At 60.8% G+C, this 16,044-nt stretch overlaps 1 protein-coding gene across 4 annotated transcripts; it reads right to left on the bottom strand.

Annotated features, from left to right (window-relative positions):
- Positions 1 to 1,436: 1,436 nt before the first annotated feature.
- PGAP6 (post-glycosylphosphatidylinositol attachment to proteins 6) lies at positions 1,437 to 10,763 on the bottom strand. 4 transcript variants are annotated; one of them, XM_027613437.2, is made up of 13 exons: positions 10,512 to 10,763; positions 6,920 to 7,097; positions 6,641 to 6,833; positions 6,286 to 6,413; positions 5,827 to 6,095; positions 5,582 to 5,730; positions 4,945 to 5,035; positions 4,739 to 4,862; positions 4,207 to 4,343; positions 3,162 to 3,340; positions 2,930 to 3,076; positions 2,200 to 2,316; positions 1,437 to 1,854 (listed from the first exon to the last, which is right to left on the bottom strand). In XM_027613437.2, the coding sequence occupies exons 1-13, from the start codon at positions 10,630 to 10,632 to the stop codon at positions 1,558 to 1,560; spliced, it is 2,130 nt and encodes a 709-aa protein (XP_027469238.1). In that variant the 5' UTR covers positions 10,633 to 10,763; the 3' UTR covers positions 1,437 to 1,557. The 4 variants fall into 4 exon arrangements, with proteins under 4 accessions (XP_027469238.1, XP_027469237.1, XP_027469241.1 ...); XM_027613436.2 differs by having other exon boundaries at positions 5,411 to 5,730; XM_027613440.2 differs by lacking the exon at positions 10,512 to 10,763 and adding an exon at positions 10,176 to 10,431 and having other exon boundaries at positions 5,411 to 5,730.
- Between the last annotated feature and the right edge of the window lie 5,281 nt (positions 10,764 to 16,044).

Here is a 16,044-nt window from a genome sequence, read left to right on the forward strand (position 1 = left end):
GGGGGCGGGGAGGGGGCGTGGAGTTTGTCATCCTCTGTCCCACCCCCTCTCCTCCCGGATGGAGAGCAGAAATCAATGTAAAAACTCTTGTGTCTCGGGGCGCCTGGGTGGCCCAGTCGGTTAAGAGTCCAAATCTTAATTTCGGCTCAGGTCGTGATCCCAGGGTCCTGAGATCGGGCCCTCGCGAAGCATAGATCCTGCTTAAGATCCTCCCCGCCCCTCGTCCCCCGCACTCTCGCTCTAAAATAAAAGACTCTTGTGCCTTGAAATATCACTGTAGAATATTAAACTCACCAATCACAGCAAAATCAGAGCTACATAAAAATGTCTTAATGTCTTAAAAACTTGTAAAAAAAAATTGTAACCTCCCAAACCACCATATATAAATGTTTGTTTCCCCTTTACAAGCCTAGAGAATGTGCTAGGGGCCGAGTGCAGGGTGAGAAGGGGTGGGGGAGGCCGACAGGGAGGCCACAGCGGGACAGGAAGGGAAGCCCCAGGGCCAGTAGGTGGGAGGGCTGTCTGTCCCCACCCTAACCCCACCCCACCTTCAGAGGCCTCACCTTCCTGTGGCCATTTCCGGCCACTTCGGGCACCCCCCGGTTGGCAGCCACGGCATTCTTGCCTTAGGGGAGGGGCAGTCAGCCCCCCTTACTGCTTCCCCCACAGAGGATGGAGAAAGGTTGGGCCAGGTCTCAGGGAAACCCCTCCCCAAACACACGGTTAGGCCTGTACAGGGCAGCAATCATCACTTGCCTTCTTGGAGCAACTGGAGAGCATGAGTGGCTCCCCAGGCAAGGGCCCAGGAACCCATGGGCTGGCTGGAGAGATGGAGCTGGGACAGGGTGGGACCTGTGGTACTGCACTCCCAGAGCAGCTCGGCAGCCCCCTCCCAAGGAAGCTCTTCCCAAGGGGCGGCACCTCCAAAGCAGAGAGCCGAATGGAGGGGAGGAGCAGGACCAGCCGGGCAAAACCCAGCCTCTCAGTGCCCAGCAGGTGCCTGGTGACTGTGTTCGCCTCTCCCCACACCACTGCATCAGCAGGGAGCATGCCCACACCCGGGGAGGCCGGCATCAGGGCACACCTCGTCACGGAGCCAGAGACGCAAGGAGGGCAGGCTCAGTGGGGCGGAGGCCTGTGTGAAGTGGGCTCAGGCCTCCTCTGTCCCCTTGAGCCTCACCTCACCACCTCACAGGGAACAGGGACGATGGGGGAATCTCGCTCCACATCGCCAACCATCCTTCAGCCAGCCAAACACAGAGCCTGCCCCTGCATGGCACCCACGGTCTCCAAGCAGCCAGGCCCAGGCCCCAGGGGCCCCTGCAGACACCAGCTGGGACCTGCAGAGGGACCGTGGTAGCCAGCAACCGGCAGGCACAAGGGAATGGCGGCGGGGGGCGGGGGGGGGGGGCAGTCCTCTCCTCGGGAGGAAGCCAGAGAGTGCAAGGGCAATTTTATTCAGTTGGAAATTGATCTGGACAGGGTCCTTCTCCTTTGGTCCTGCCCCTGGCCAGAGAGGTCCTGTTTACAGCTGCCGGGCTCCCTGAGCTGGCCACATCACGTCACCGTGTACAGGTCCTCTCGGTGGTTCTTACAGATCTGATAGTGGCAAATGAGCTTCTGCGAGCAGGCCCAGGGCTTGGTGTGTTGCTCACGCGGTGGCAGCAGGAAGGCCGCACTCCCCGCCAATAGCATGTGCCAGATGCTGTGCGTGTAGTAATAGTTGTCACTGGTCATCATGGAGGTATAGATGGCAATGGCCACAGCAGCCATCGAGATGCCGGGCAGGAGGTAGAAGACCCAGCGCTGCCAGGAGGTGGGGTAGCAGTGCCGCCGGTACCTGCAGCGGTACACCTGGAGAGAGCCAACACGTGAGTTCCAGCAGAGGAGGCTGAAGCCGTGGCTCCCGGGGCCTCCCTCCCCCAGGCCTGGGCAGCGGGACCTCGTCGTCGGTGTGGCTGCTTGGAGAGGGCCCTAAGGGCACAAAGACCTGACAGGTGTCAGGCCCGGGCCTCGGGCATGAAGCCGTGCTGGGCGCTCGTGGGTGCCCCCAGCAGTCCTCGGCAGATGTGCAGGACTCGGGCCCAGGGGCAGGAACATGGCCAGAATGAGGGGTCTGCGGGGAGCCCAGACTCTCTTATCCCAATCACCAGGGGAGGGGGTTCTGGCCAGGAGCGCTGGCTTGTCCCAGCTCCTTACCCACATGGTGACCATGACCACAAAGGCAAAGAGACAAGGCCCCATCATGTTCCAGGCACCCCTGCGGTCCAGCTGCAGGGACATGGCGAAGATCAGCGTGCCCAGGAGAAACAGGACCTGGGCAAGACACAGGGGTAACCACAAGGTCATGGAACCCTCAGCCAGTCGTTCATGACAACGCAAAGTACAGTAGGAAATGGTGACCTGGGCATGGTCATCGTCCTGCTGGCCCCCACTGTCCCTTGGCCTTAGAGTTGCTGGCACACTTTGTCCTGCTCTGCATTGCTGGGACCCAGGGCTCCCACTGATCCATCCACAAGTGGACTTCTGAGGCACAAATGTGGCCAGGCAAGGCCCCAGGGCATGTGTCCCTATTACCCAGAGCTAGTTGAGGCAGAAAAGTCCCCAAAGTGTCCTCTACACAAGGACTGCAGGAGCACAGCTGGGGGCTTGTCAGGGAGGTCTGGCCTAGGGTTGGCACTCTAGGCTTCCTCTCTGAAGGAGGCTCTGGGAGAGACAGGCTGGGGGCCTCACTTGCCCCTGCCCACCACCTTTCTTTCCTGGCCCTCTCCAAGCAGCCGGCCCCCTCCCAGCTGGAGGCAGCTTCTTCCAGCAGGAGAATGGTCATTATAAGAGATGGTGGGTTTCTAAGAGCCAAGCCCTCTTTCTGGTCTCTTCCTCAATATGGGGCATGCCTGGAGCCCAGACCCAGGCGTCAGGAGTCACTCACATGTTTCTGGGCTGCCTTCAGCCGCGCCATGCAGAGGATGGTGACCCAGATGGACACCCCAGAGCCCAGAAAGTCACAGTACTGCAGGGTGTCATAGCCGAGGATGCACAGCACGGCCTCCCCGGGCTGGTCGCAGGCATGGTAGAACTGCAGAGCAGGGGTGGTAAGCTGCGGCCCAGTGCCCCCCAGCCAGCCCCGCCCCCACATCCCCAAGGCAGTGGAGCGCGCCTACCGTGGAGAAGAACATGGTGTAGGCATAGACGGAGGCCTCCACCAGGAGCGAACGGTGCACCGAGACAGCGATGGGGGCCAAGAACATGAGGTTGCTGAGGGTGAGAAGGAGGGTGGCCACCCTCTGCTGGGCCACAGTCTGGGCTGTGCTGTTGTCCGTGCAGCTCCATCCACGCCAGCCTGTGGGCCAGTGTGACGCCAGGGGGCTGAGGCCGGGTGAGGGGGGGGTCCTTCTGAAGCTCAGGGCCTACCCCTCCTCTAGAGGCCTGCAGAGAAGCCCTTTCCTCACCCGGGGCAGGCGTGGGCAGGCATGGGGCAGGCGTGGGCAGGCGTGGGGCAGGCGTGGGCAGGTGTGGGGCGGGCCGGGGCAGGCATGGGCAGGCGTGGGGCAGGCGTGGGGCAGGCGTGGGGCAGGCATGGGCAGGCGTGGGCAGGCGTGGGCAGGCGTGGGCAGGCATGGTGCATGCGTGGGGTAGGCCGAGACAGGTGTGGGGCAGGCCGGGGCAGGTGTGGGGCATGCGTGGGGCAGACTGGGACAGGCGTGGGGCAGGCGTGGGGCAGGCCGGGGCAGTTGTAGGGCATGCCGGGGGCAGGCGTGGACCAGGCGTGGTCCAGGTGTGAGCCAGGCTGGGCAGGCATGGACCAGGCGTGGTCCAGGTGTGAGCCAGGCTGGGGCAGGCATGAGGAGAGCAGGCCAAGGTCAGGAGGAAGGACTCTCTCTGGGCGTGCCATCTGTGCCTGGGAGGCAGGGGGCAGGGGACTGAGGAAGCAGGGGAGGAACGGGGAGGGGGCATTTGCCCTTGTTTGGCAGAGTCACTCTCCGGCCTTGACAGAGAGGAGATGGGCTCCCAGAGGAAGGCGCCAGGCTGAGAGGCTAAGGGCAAAAGGGTCTGCAGGCAAGGTGCCTGGCTGGCTCAGTTGGAGGAGCATGCGACTCTTGATCCTGGGGTCATGAGTTGGAGCCCCACCTTGGGTGTAGAGATTACTTAAATAAAGAAACTTAAAAAAAAAAAGAAGTGTCTGGGGGCCTCGGGCCCGGCCCTCACCGGCCTTGCAGCTGCAGCCTGCATACAAGTAGCTGAGTCTGCGCAGCAGGAGGCACTGGCCGTAGGGACCGCAGTCATTTAGGCAGGGCACCAAGGACAAGGTGGTCTCCACGAGGACTGAGGCCTGCTCGCACTCCCTGTGAGGAAGGGGCCACAGGAAGGCTAGCTGCTGACATCTGCTGGCCAGTCCCTCATCCGTGCTCTCAGCAGGCTCTTGGACACACGAACCCAGACTTGAGGCCCCCAGGCTCCCAGCCTTGGAGGACAGCAGCTGTGAGCCCTGCCGAGGCCGAGATGCCCTTTCCCCTAGCCCTGCCCCGAGTCCCAGTCTCCCAGGGCTGTGTCCTGGACTGGTCCCCCTCCTCGTGTCCTGACTCCCGGGGCTGCAGCAGGAAGGGTAAGCAGAATCCTTCATAACTCCTGGAAGGCAACTGACCCCACATGACTTGCAGGAGGCTTGGTCACTCCCGAACTTGCACCCAGGCAGCCCCATGCCGCCTGCCCCCAGCTGGTAGTCCCCAGGTCTACTTACTCAGGACTCTCGGGGCATACAAGCTGCAGGGAGAGGTACCAGTTGTCCGTCTCTGGGTAGGGGATGATGAGGTCGGCCTTTCGCGATGTGGCACTCAGAGACAGGGGGTGGCCCTGGAAGAAGGCTGCAGGGAAAGGGGAGGGCCTGATCAGAGGCGGCCAGAGGCGCTGGCCGGGGACACTTGGCCGGATGCTGCCGGCCCATACCTGTGGTGCAGTTGAGCGACGTGTTGAAGCCGAGGAAGGGGGAGGCGGCATTCACGCAGACCGCTACCAAGGTGTTGTTGGTAATTGCAGTCTGGAAGGCGAGGCCGTGCAGTCAGCCCCAGCCCCAGTGCAACTGCCCTAAGTTCCCACTCTCTCTGGTGCTGGGCTCCGTTCTCGGTGGCTCCTGCTGGCCCAGGGCCCTTCCGGGACCTGTCCTTCCAGGACTAGGGACACCCAGCCCGATCCCACCCGTGGCCTCACTTCCTTAGCCCACAGAACAGGCCTTCCTTTCCTCAGACAGAGCCCCTATTCTGCCCCAAAGACTGCTGGGGTCAGCGTGTTGCCCGAAAGGCTGACCTTGTCTGTGCCAAAGTCAAGGCAGGAAGACCTGAGCAGCATCCCTCGGCCTGGGCAGGTGAGAGCCCTGAGCTGAGCCCGGCCGCGAGGCACTCACAGGTAAAGGTACCTTGTTGGCCTGCAGGGAGATGGTGAGGGAGCCCCCACTGTCCATGCCCGTGCTGAGGTACAACCGCATCACTGACGGCGTGGCTGACCGCACCAGCACCGGGACCCTGTCCGCGGGCCAGAAGCGTACAGACACCACGTCCGTGTCTTCCCGAATGACCGGGTAGCTCACCAGGCAGAAGTGGCCACCGTCCACCCTGCTGCTCCTGCCCAGGCCATGGCAGCCGGGACTCGGGGTCAGCAGACCAGTGGAGGCGTTACAGCTCTGGTTTGGGCTGCTCTGCAGGAGGTGCTGGGAGTTCAGATTCCACGGCCTGCAGGCTGTCAGGAGGACAAGGGGCTCAGCTGCAGGAAGGCCTGGGGGGTCAGCGGCAGAGGGCGGAGCCACCCGCGCCCTGACCCCTCCACACAGCCCACCTGTGAGGGCAGCTACAGCCCTGAAAGCCACCAACACGTGAGGCCCCGCCAGGCTCTTGGCGGTCACTTGCAGCCACCGGTCCCCGGGGGGTGAGGGCAGGAACAGGTGGCAGGCCCAGGTGGGGCTGATGCATGTGAGCACCTTCTGGAAGTTTCTGGGCAGGGTGGCCGAGCCCACGGTAAGGCGCACAGGGCAGCCCAGGCTCCCATTGCTCACACAGCCCTGCAGCTCCAGCCGCAGCTCCCGGGTGTACTCAGGGATGAAGATTCTGTGGCCAAGGGGACACAGTCTCGCTCAGGCTCTGTGGCCACCACCAAACCCCCCATCACTCACACTCGGGGTGTTGGCCCAAGGGGGCTGGGCATTGGGCCCTGAGGCCCAGCCCCACACAGTGAGGACAGTGGGATCACCCACTCCACCGCACCCGGAGGCTAGGCCTCCCCGAGGGTCTCACTCACTTGAGGTAGCTGGGATGGGAGAGGAGCGTCTGCGGAAGGGGAACGTTGGGCTCCAGGATAAAGACCTCGACTGCCCGCACAATCAGCATGTCAGGCTGGAAGATGTAGGCACAGGTGGGAGCAAAACCCTGGGGAGAGAGTGAAGTGTGGGGGGGGAAGAACATGCAGACATCGGGGGGAGCGTCAGGGCCGGAGCAGAGAGCCCAGGCGTGGAATGGGGGCCAGGCAGGACTGGACCAGAGCAGGGCCAGCAGAATCTAGAGGCAAGTCTGCCCTGGGGAGGTAAACGACAGTGACTGGGCACTCATGCAGTGAAAGATCGTGCCCCCCCATCCCCGGAAGGCAGCCCCCTCACCTTCACCTCAATCTTCTGGGAGGAGGGGGGCAGGTGGGCGGCCACAAACCAGTCCCCGGGTGCTGGGTGGGAGATGTTGATGGAGGCGTTGCTCTGCAGCATCTTGATGAAGAAGGGGGACTGCACAGACGTGTTGGCAGGGAAGCTAGTGCCCAGAGGGTTGATGACGGGAGGGGCGCCGTACCGGAAGTACCTGGAGACAGGGAGAGCAGGACAGGCGTCAGGGGTGGGCGCTGGGCGGGCCTGGGCGGGCGGGTGGGCGGGCGGGCGGGCACCTACACAGTGATCTCCATGTTGGCGCACGCGGGGCTGCTGCCCCGGGACACCTGCAGCAACCAGCGCAGCAGCACGGTGTCCGGGGGCACGCGGAAATGGAAGAGTCTGGCGCTGCCATACCAACTGTAGAAAGACAGCTTCTGTGGGGACTGTGAGAAATGTTCGGACACCAGCCTGACGTCTGCGGGGAGAAGGGTGCTGTCAGCCAGGCACCCGCCTCCTCACAGGGTCCCACAGAGGGATGAGCCTGGCACCCCCAGCTGGATCCGTCGCTGTCCCCCCCCCCCCCCCCCAGCGGGCCCAGGACTTACAGGTTTTCCCGCCACCACCACATTCCCTCTCAGCTGCCGCGCATTCTCGACCACGGCTGTCATCTTTCTAACCCTCTCCACCCCCACCACTGATCTCTCCGGGGCATAGGCTCAGACCCTGAAGCCATGTCTCTGCCAAGCCTCCCCAGATCACCGACATCCCACCCATCGGGCAGCTTCCAGAACGAGCCCCCCACACCTGTCACCGCAGATGCCTCCGACGCCCCCCCACACCCCACCGCCCCCGCATGCTGTCATGGTCTTACTCAGTACTGCAGCCCCTGCAGTTCGGGGGCCAAGAGATGGAGGCTGAGGGTCTTGGGAAGTGTTCAGGGTGGTAGCCCTGCCCCCACCTCACATTTGTCCTGGGCACCGGACACCAGAACACTCACTCCACCCCTCGGAGCCCTTCCTGCTCCATGCTGTGGGGCATGTTGTGCTGAGGGGATTCAGGCCCAGAGCCTGGCCCTGTGCTCAGCCCCATGATGACTTGAGACACAGCCAGACGAGAGCCTGAGTTCCCACTCACCCAGAGAGGAGGTGAGCAGAGACCCTGGGGGGGAGGAAGGCCCAGGCAGGAAGGCTGGCCAGCCGTGAAGACGAAGGGACAGCTGGTTCCTGTGCTCACGCAGGGTGGAACAGAGACAAACTGCCCATGGCCCCAGCCTGGGGTGCCCCCATGCCCACCCTCCTAGCCGCTCTCAGGTCCCCACCTCTGTGGCTCCCCGGCTACCCTCCCCTCCACACCAGGACCGGGACCGGCTCTGAGTCTTCTGGGGCTCAGCACAGAGACCAGAGGCCCCTCCCTGGATTAGGCCGCTGCTGGGGGTGTTCACTGACTGAGCACAACCTGCACCAGAGCAGGTGTCTGACCCCATGCGTGGTGCCCACCCACAACGCTCCCTCTTGGGGCTCCTACAGGACAGAAACACCCTGAGTGTTCTTTGTGCTCTTGGGGACAGCTAATCGGGCGTGGGGTCTGGTCATGTCGTGCCTGGGCTGGATGGCTGGGAGTCCAGCCCCAGCACCAGTTCAGGCCTCATACCTCTGGTGACCTTGGATGTCCCTTCTTTTTCTGAGTCCCAGCTTCCTTGTGAGTTGGCTGAGGTAGACAGCACCTCCCTTCAGGTGCCCTGCCCTCCAAAGTTAATGGATATTAAAGTGCTTCCGGAAGAAATGCACTGTGGACACAGGGTGCGGCCTCCCGCTCTTCCAAGCTGAATGCCTCTCTGCCCCACTGGGAGAGTGGCTGGCTGACACCACCTCAGCCGCAGGCCCGGGCCCCTCAAGGTGAGTCAGGTGAGAAGGGACGGGAGCCAGGTGAGCATCCGCTCTCCCGCCAGCCTCCTAACCCTCCCATGGAGGCACGGGAGAGAAGATAATGACCCACTTGCAAAGCCAGTCTGAGCTCCAAAGCAGCCCCACATAGCAGGGTGCTCAGGGATAGGCTCTATGCGGGATGAATCTCAGACTCTCCGGGTGGCTGCTGGCCACCAGGTCCCATCCACCAGGCTGTGGACTGAATACTAAGAAGCCAGGAGCTGCTGAACTAACACAAACCTCCTCGTGAGGCTGCTTCAGCCCCCAGGATAACATGATGAGAAGGGCGGAGAAAAGCGTTAGGGAGCCGAGGTAGGATAGCTCCCCACCCCCACCTCAGGACCAGGGGACCTTAGAGAAACAGTCTGCCAGCTGGGCACCCAGCACCCTGGCCTGAAAGGGGCAAGGACTTCTGGCCACTGCCAGTGCCGGAATGCCAGCCTGAGGGCACCTGGAACACAGCTGGTAGGTTTCAGCAGGTGCATAGGAGATAAGAGACCTGCTCAAGGTCCCCCTAAGACCCAGTGAACCCCTTTCCCAGGGCTACTTAGCTCCTCCAGCACCCCAGCTCTATAGCCTGACCTCCCTGCCCCAGACACCCACGGGGTTATCTTGCTGAACACCAGGCCGTTAGCACATTACCTCTATCAGGGAGCACCAGCTTCACGTACCCCAGCCGTGTCCCACAGGCCCCTCCAAGGACACAGGGTTAGACAGAAAAGAGAGAAAGTCCCTGAGCCTGTCCTGGGATCCCCAGAGAGGGCACACTATCCCACACCCTCCAAAACAGGACAGGTACCCAGTACAGAGATTTTGCCCATGCACAGACTCCAGAAACCAGGGCCACACAGTGGCCTGACTTCTCAGCAGGCCTAAGAGGTGAGGGGCTGCCCCAAGTTTTCCATCTCCATAAGCCCCCCACCAGTGAGTCCTCACCCGGCCCTGACCCCAGGATGGAGAAAAAGGTGGATGTAAGTCTGGCAATATCCAACGGAGCAATTGAATCAGGAGCCAATCTCTGGGGAAACCACCTTTCATTTCAAGCTGTGCCAAGCTCAGAAACCAGAGGCGCAGCTCTCAAAGAAATAGGAGCTTGGAGGGTTTCAAAGAAGGGGGGAGGGGCAGGGGGCCAGGAAGTGGAGGGAGAGAGCCCCATGCTGTGCTGGATAAGCCGCCTGCTGCCCCGGGGGGCATTAGGGCCCTCCCAGCCCTGGCCCCAGAGCTCTCAGGGAGGCTACTCAACACCCCCAGGAGGACCCTGAGGGGCAGCATCTTCTGGTCTAGCCACCTCCTGGTGGTTCAGTCCAGGGTGGGGACCCTCAGACCACCCTGGCCTACCAGGCTCCTCGGGTCCCCCTGGGAGTCCAGCCCCAAGAAGCACAGCTGCTGAAAGTCACTGCACTTGGGTTGGCTATGTCCCTGTGAAGGGTGAAGATGGGAAACCCACCTGGCCCCTCTCCTGGACCTAAGCAACTTTCTCCCAACCCCGCCCCTCTCCGAGGCCAGAGGGGCGCCCTGGATGCCCACCGCACAACCTTTTCTCCAGTGGGCCTCCCAGCTGGGTCCCCCCCCCCCCCGCCCCCGCACTCCTCCACCTCCACATCCCTTTGGGCGCGGCTGTGCCCTACCTAAACGCCTAGGGAGGAACCGGGAAGGGAGGGCGCACTCCAAGGGGCCAGTCTGGACGAACTCGGCCCTGGGGACAGTGGAGGGGGCGCCGGCGTCCTTTCCACCCCGACTACTTCTACTTTAACACGGGGCGCCCTCAAGGGGATGTCCTGACCCCCCCCCCGCCTGGGGTGGGGACCTGGGCCCTGAGCCTGCGCCAGGTGAGCGCACAGGCGCCCCCAGGGTGAGTCACAATCCAGACACAATCCAGACTCCGCCTCCCGGCAGCCCCCCAACACGCCGGGCCCCAGCCCACGCCCCCCCCCCATGGCTCCCGCGGGTTCGCGCCGGCTCACCGCTCTTCCTGCTGTCGCCGGCGACGGCAGGCGGGGGCCCAGCGAGCAATATCAGCAGCAGCGGCCCCGCCACTGCCACCGCCACCGTCGCGCCCCCGCTCCCGGTCCCAGCCCGGCCCATGGCTCCGCGCTCGGCCCGGCGCTACCCGGACCGCGTCCCCGGCCGCCCGCCCCCGCCGCCGCCCGGGCAGCCACCGCCGCCACTGCGGCCCCCGCCGCCGCCGCTGCCGCCTCTGCCCCGGGCTCCCATCGTCCCGGCCGGTCCCAGCCGCCGGCGCCCCGGGCACTTCCGCCTGCGAGGCCCCGCCCTGCTAGGAGCAGTGGCCGGAGCCGGACTCGGGGACAGGAATCGGAAGGAGGACGCTGGCGGGGGGCCGAAGCTGGCCGAAGGCGACTTGGGGACACAGGGGGAGCGCGAGGAAAATGGGTCAGAGGGAGGTCGTGGACTGAGAGGGGATGCCGACCCGCCACCGCGCGCGCAGATGGGGGGAGGCAGGGCGGGATAGGATGGAGGGTCACGCGGTGCGCGCGGGGGACGTGGGACAGAGCTGGCACTGGTGGGGGGAGGCTGAGGGCTGGCGCGGGACCCAGTGGGGCGCTCTGGGGACGTGGAACAGAGCGGGCACGGCGGGGCGGCGGGCTGGCGCGGGACGCAGTGGGGCGCGCGGGGGACTTGGGACGGAGGAGACACGGGGGGGGCTGGCGGGCTGGCGCGGGACCTATCCGGCGCGGGAAGGACATGGGACGGAGGGGGCCCGGGGGGGGGCCGGCTGGCGCGGGACCCAGCGGGGCGCGCGGGGGACGTGGGACGGAGGGGACACGGGAGGGCGACGGGCTGGCGCGGGACCCAGTGGGGCGCTCGGGGGACGTGGGACGGAGGGGACACGGGGGGCGGCGGGCTGGCGCGGGACCTAATCGGGCGCGGGAAGGACGTGGGACGGGGGGGGCAGCGGGCTGGCGCGGGGACCAGTGGGGTGCTCTGGGGATCTGGGACGGAGCGGGCACCGGGGGGCGGCGGGCTGGCGCGAGACGTAGTGGGGCGCGCGGCGGACGTGGGACGGAGGAGACACGGGGGGCGGCGGGCTGGCGCGGGACCTAATCCGGCGCGGGAAGGACATGGGACGGAGGGGGCACTAGGGGGGGAGGCGGGCTGGCGCGGGGCAAGTGGGATGGAGGGGGCACGGGCGGAAGGGGCGGAAGGCTGGCACCGGACCCAGTGGGGCGCACGGAGGACGTGGGACGGAGGGGGTACGGGGGGGCGCGTGGCGGGCAGGCTGGCGCGGCACCCAGTCGGGCGAAGGAGGAACGTGGGACCGGGATGCATGAGGGCAGAGGGCTGGCGCGGGACCCAGGGATTCAGAAGGGAAAGTGGCGGGGCTTGAATTGGAAACCACTGTGGATCTGAGGCGGCTGGCGAGCGCCCCAAGTGCTTCCTACACTCGTTGGGGTCCATAGGACGCGAGCGTCTGGGTTCCCTGAGTCGTGGGCCGGGCGACGCGTGATGAGGGCCTCGGGGCAGGGTGCGGAGGACGCTGGGGAGACTCGGCCCACCAGCTGTTGAGTCCTGGGCGCGTTTCGGCCTCGCAAGCACGGGCCCCGGCTTTGCGCCACCCGCCCCTCACAGCTGGACTCCCCAGGCCAGGCCTCCCGGTCCTTCACGAAGCCGCTATGAGTGTGTGTAAAGAACACACTTCTGTGGAAAAATGAAAAGGCTCCATGTACGAGTGGGAATTTCGTACTCTATAAGGTGGCGATTTGAATCAGTGAGTGGGATTCACCCTTCACCCTTCACATTGGGTTAGATTCCAAATGGAATAAGGATTTAGGCCTTAAAAAAGAAGAAAACTTGGGAGAACTTTTTCAGAGTCTTGGTGGAAGCGAGGGCGTTTCTAAATAATGACCCCAAACCTAGCAGACTAGAGGGGAGACGGAAATTCAACTAGGTGAAATCAAAGCTTTCTGCAGAGCCAGAGCCAGACTGCCTTATGCAATGTCAAGAAACAATCTTTAAACTGGGAAGGACATGCTTGCCACTCCTATCACAAAGACCCAATCTTAATAAGATTAATAATAGTTTTTTTTTTTTTAAGGTTTTACTTATTTCTCAGAGCGAGCTAGCACAAGCAGGGGGAGCGGCAGACAGAGGGAAAAGCAGGCTCCCTGCTGAGCAAGGAGCCCCATGTGGGACTCCATGCCAGGACTCTGGGATCATGACCTGCGACAAAGGCAGCCGCTTAACCATCTGAGCCACCCAGGCATTCCAAGATTGATAATAGTTTAGGGACGCCTGGTGGCTCAGTCAGTTAAGCGTCTGCCTTCGGCTCAGGTCATGAATCCCAGGGTCCTGGGATGAGTCCAGCTTTGCGCTCCTTGCTCAGGGAGGAGCCTGCTTCTCCCTCTGCCTGCTGCTCCCCGCTGCTTGTGCTCAGACTTTCTCTCTCTCAATCTGACAAATAAATAAGTAAAATCTTAAAAAAAAAAGATTGATAATAGTTTAATAATGAAGAGTCCCTACAAATCAATAACAGGATACCCACTCTTCAGTAAATCCAAGAAGACTCCTGTAAAGGATATGCAAATGAACAGGAACAGACTCCAACCTCCCCTCCTTAGAGAAATGCAAATTGAAAAGCATGTAGACATCTTTTTTTCTTGAACCTAACAAATCTGCAAAGATCAAAAAGTTTGATCACACTGGAAGGGGAAGATTGTGGGCCCCTGGACATTCCTGTATTTAGTGAGCAGTAGGTTAGAGCTTCCGGAAGTCTCTGGACTCAGCTACCAAAGTGAGAAGAGCACATAGCTTTGCTTCAATGGTCCCACCTCTGTGCATTTTCCCTGTAGAGATGCTCACAGAAGTGTGAGATTACATTATGGTACCGCATATGTCCAGATATTGGTCATTAGGCAATGGGACATTCAAATCATGGACATTCATACTGTGATTCAAACACTGATACAGTGTGGCGGCAAACCGGAAAGCTCTATATACGGATTGGGAATGGTCTGCCAGATGTAGCTTTGGCTGGAAAAAGGAAAGGGCAGAACAATGGGTATAGAAAGCTACCATTTTCATAGGAAAATGTTTTTTGGGGGGAGGGGTAGAGGGAAGAGGGAAAGAGTCTCCTAAGCAGGCTAGGGGCTCGATTTCACAACCCTGAGATCATGGCCTGAGCCACAATCAAGAGTCAGACACTTAACCGACTGAGCCACCCAGGCACCCCTGTAGGAAAATTTTATTTGCATGCACCAAAGACATAGGATGACTGGAAGCATCCAGCAGCAGGTTATGCTGATTGACTCTGGGGGAGCGAACCCACTGGCCTAGGATTGGAAGGAGGGACTTTACCTGTGGGTGTCTTTTGAATTTTCTCCTGCTTGGGAAGAAGGGACTGGGGGTTGTTTGTTGAGAGTTTACAGAAGGGAGGGGGGCAGACACTGACCCAGCCAGCTCAAGACCACAGAAAGCTGGAAAAGGGTGGAGAGTGGAGGCCGGGAGCAGGAAGAAGGCCAAGGTGTGAAGCCATTAAGAGATCCTTCGTTCCTTTGGGATCTAGGCTGGGCCCTCCTCACCCTTGGCCGCAGGGGAATCCCTGGGCTGCTGGCCAGTCTCAATTTAAAGGGACAGAGGTCAATCGTGGGATTTTGCTGAGCTTCAATTTTAGTGCACTATGCTGAGCCAGAGTCATGCTGGGACAGCAGCTGCGGTCAGCACTGAGCACTGGAAAACTGTTCCTACCCTGGGCTGGGCTCAGGTCCCCCGCTAGCCCTCCTCACTCGGGGGCTTCCCTTGAGTGTGTCACTTCAGTGTGAGACTCCTGTGCCCCAAGTTCCCCACCAGGTAGGAGGGGAGGTGGCAGACATGCCCCATCACAATGCTGTGTCTGGGGGCTGGTGAACTTATAGATGGACCTGGTGCCCTGGGCTGGTGTCAGGAGACCTGTGCTCAGTACCAGAGCATCAGCAGTGGGAAGGAGCCTAGGACCCACCTGGCAGGGCCTCGGTTAGAAGACAGGAAGCTGAGGCTCCCACCAGGGAGGGCCCTGTCTACAGAGGCTCTTGCTTTCCACCTCATGTCACACAGAACAGTGAATTCCAACTGGATGAGATGGTCCACTGCTGAGAATAAAATGATAAAAATATTAGAAGGAGACTTAGAACACACCCCTTGGAATAAAGGGATAGGAAATAATTTATTAAGCAAGAGGGACAGGAAACTGGGAAATCAAGAAGGAAAAGGTACTCATTTGACTACATTTTAAAAAATGTAAGTATGGGCACTTGGCTAGATCAGTCAGTAGAGCCAGCTACTCTTGATCTTGGGGTCCTGAGTTCCTGAACTCCACGTTGGGGGTGGAGTTTACTTTTAAAAAAATGTTATGTAAGGGGCGCCTGGGTGGCTCAGTCGTTAAGCGTCTGCCTTCGGCTCAGGTCATGATCCCAGGGTCCTGGGATCGAGCCCCGCATCGGGCTCCCTGCTCCGCAAGAAGCCTGCTTCTCCCTCTCCTGCTCCCCCTGCTTGTGCTCACTCTCTCACTGTGTCTCTCTCTGTCAAACAAATAAATAAATAAAATCTAAAAAAAAAAATGTTATGTAAGTATAAAAACTGTGAAAGTAAAACGTAGCATAAAAGTCATCAAGTCAGGGGCGCCTGGGTGGCTCAGTCTGTTAAGGGTCTGCCTTGGGCTCAGGTCATGATCCCAGGGACCTGGGATCCTGTCCTGCATGGGGCTCCCTGCTTACCTGGGAGCCTGCTTCTCCCTCTCCTGCTCCCCCTGCTTGTGCGCACACTCTCTCTGTCTAATAAATAAATAAAATCTTTAAAAAAAGTCATCATCAAGTCAAAAGACAAATGGGAGAATACATGTGCTGTGCATATGATAATGGGTTATTATACTTACAAAGGAAATTTACACATTGAAACCAAGGCAACCCAAAAGAAAAATAGACTCAGGCAATCACAAGTGAAGGTGTGGGAAGACGCCAGTGGTGGGCGTGAGCCCATGAGCCACACTGCTCAGTCGTCCTGGTGAAAATTCAAGTGCTGGTGTGATTTTAACACAACAGGACGTAGGTCAGAAGCCCAGCCCTCTCCAGATGCAGGGAACAGGTGCCTCACACCGTGCCCATGGGAATGCAAACAGCCTCAACCTTTTCAAGGTCACTGTGGCAACCTAAAATGTAACAAACCCGGGAGCCTAAGGACAGACACACAGGGAATGGGCCCAGTGCCTGTGTAGTTGCAGGAACCCCGGAAATCTACAAAGAAATTAGGATATGTACCATGAATTTCTACACAGCTTCTAGACAGGTCTATGGGTCTTCTGCAGGGGTACCGATAAAGTGGAGAAATCCAGTTGCTGGATAACATGGATACATTCCATTTCTAAACTGGAATGTTCTCAGATCCTCCCACCAGCTCTGTGGGTGTGGACCCAGTGGACTGCGGTCCACTCACACAGAGGGGAAGACGGAGCGGTGGACAGGGCAGATAATTTCTCTACACGCAGCCTATGTCCGGCCCACATTATTG

Source organism: Zalophus californianus, chromosome 10 (assembly GCF_009762305.2).
Source record: "Zalophus californianus isolate mZalCal1 chromosome 10, mZalCal1.pri.v2, whole genome shotgun sequence".
Lineage (NCBI taxonomy): Eukaryota > Metazoa > Chordata > Mammalia > Carnivora > Otariidae > Zalophus > Zalophus californianus.

What these genes read in the sequence shown, in the direction of transcription:
- PGAP6 (XM_027613436.2), bottom strand. Translation starts at nt 10,632, where the DNA reads ATGGGCCGGGCTGGGACCGGGAGCGGGGGCGCGACGGTGGCGGTGGCA. An exon ending in TCCCATCCCAGCTACCTCAA is followed by an intron (nt 6,096 to 6,285) that starts GTGAGTGAGACC and finishes CCTTGGCCACAG; the next exon opens with AATCTTCATCCCTGAGTACA. An exon ending in AGGCTGCAGCTGCAAGGCCG is followed by an intron (nt 3,341 to 4,206) that starts GTGAGGGCCGGG and finishes ACTGGCCCACAG; the next exon opens with GCTGGCGTGGATGGAGCTGC.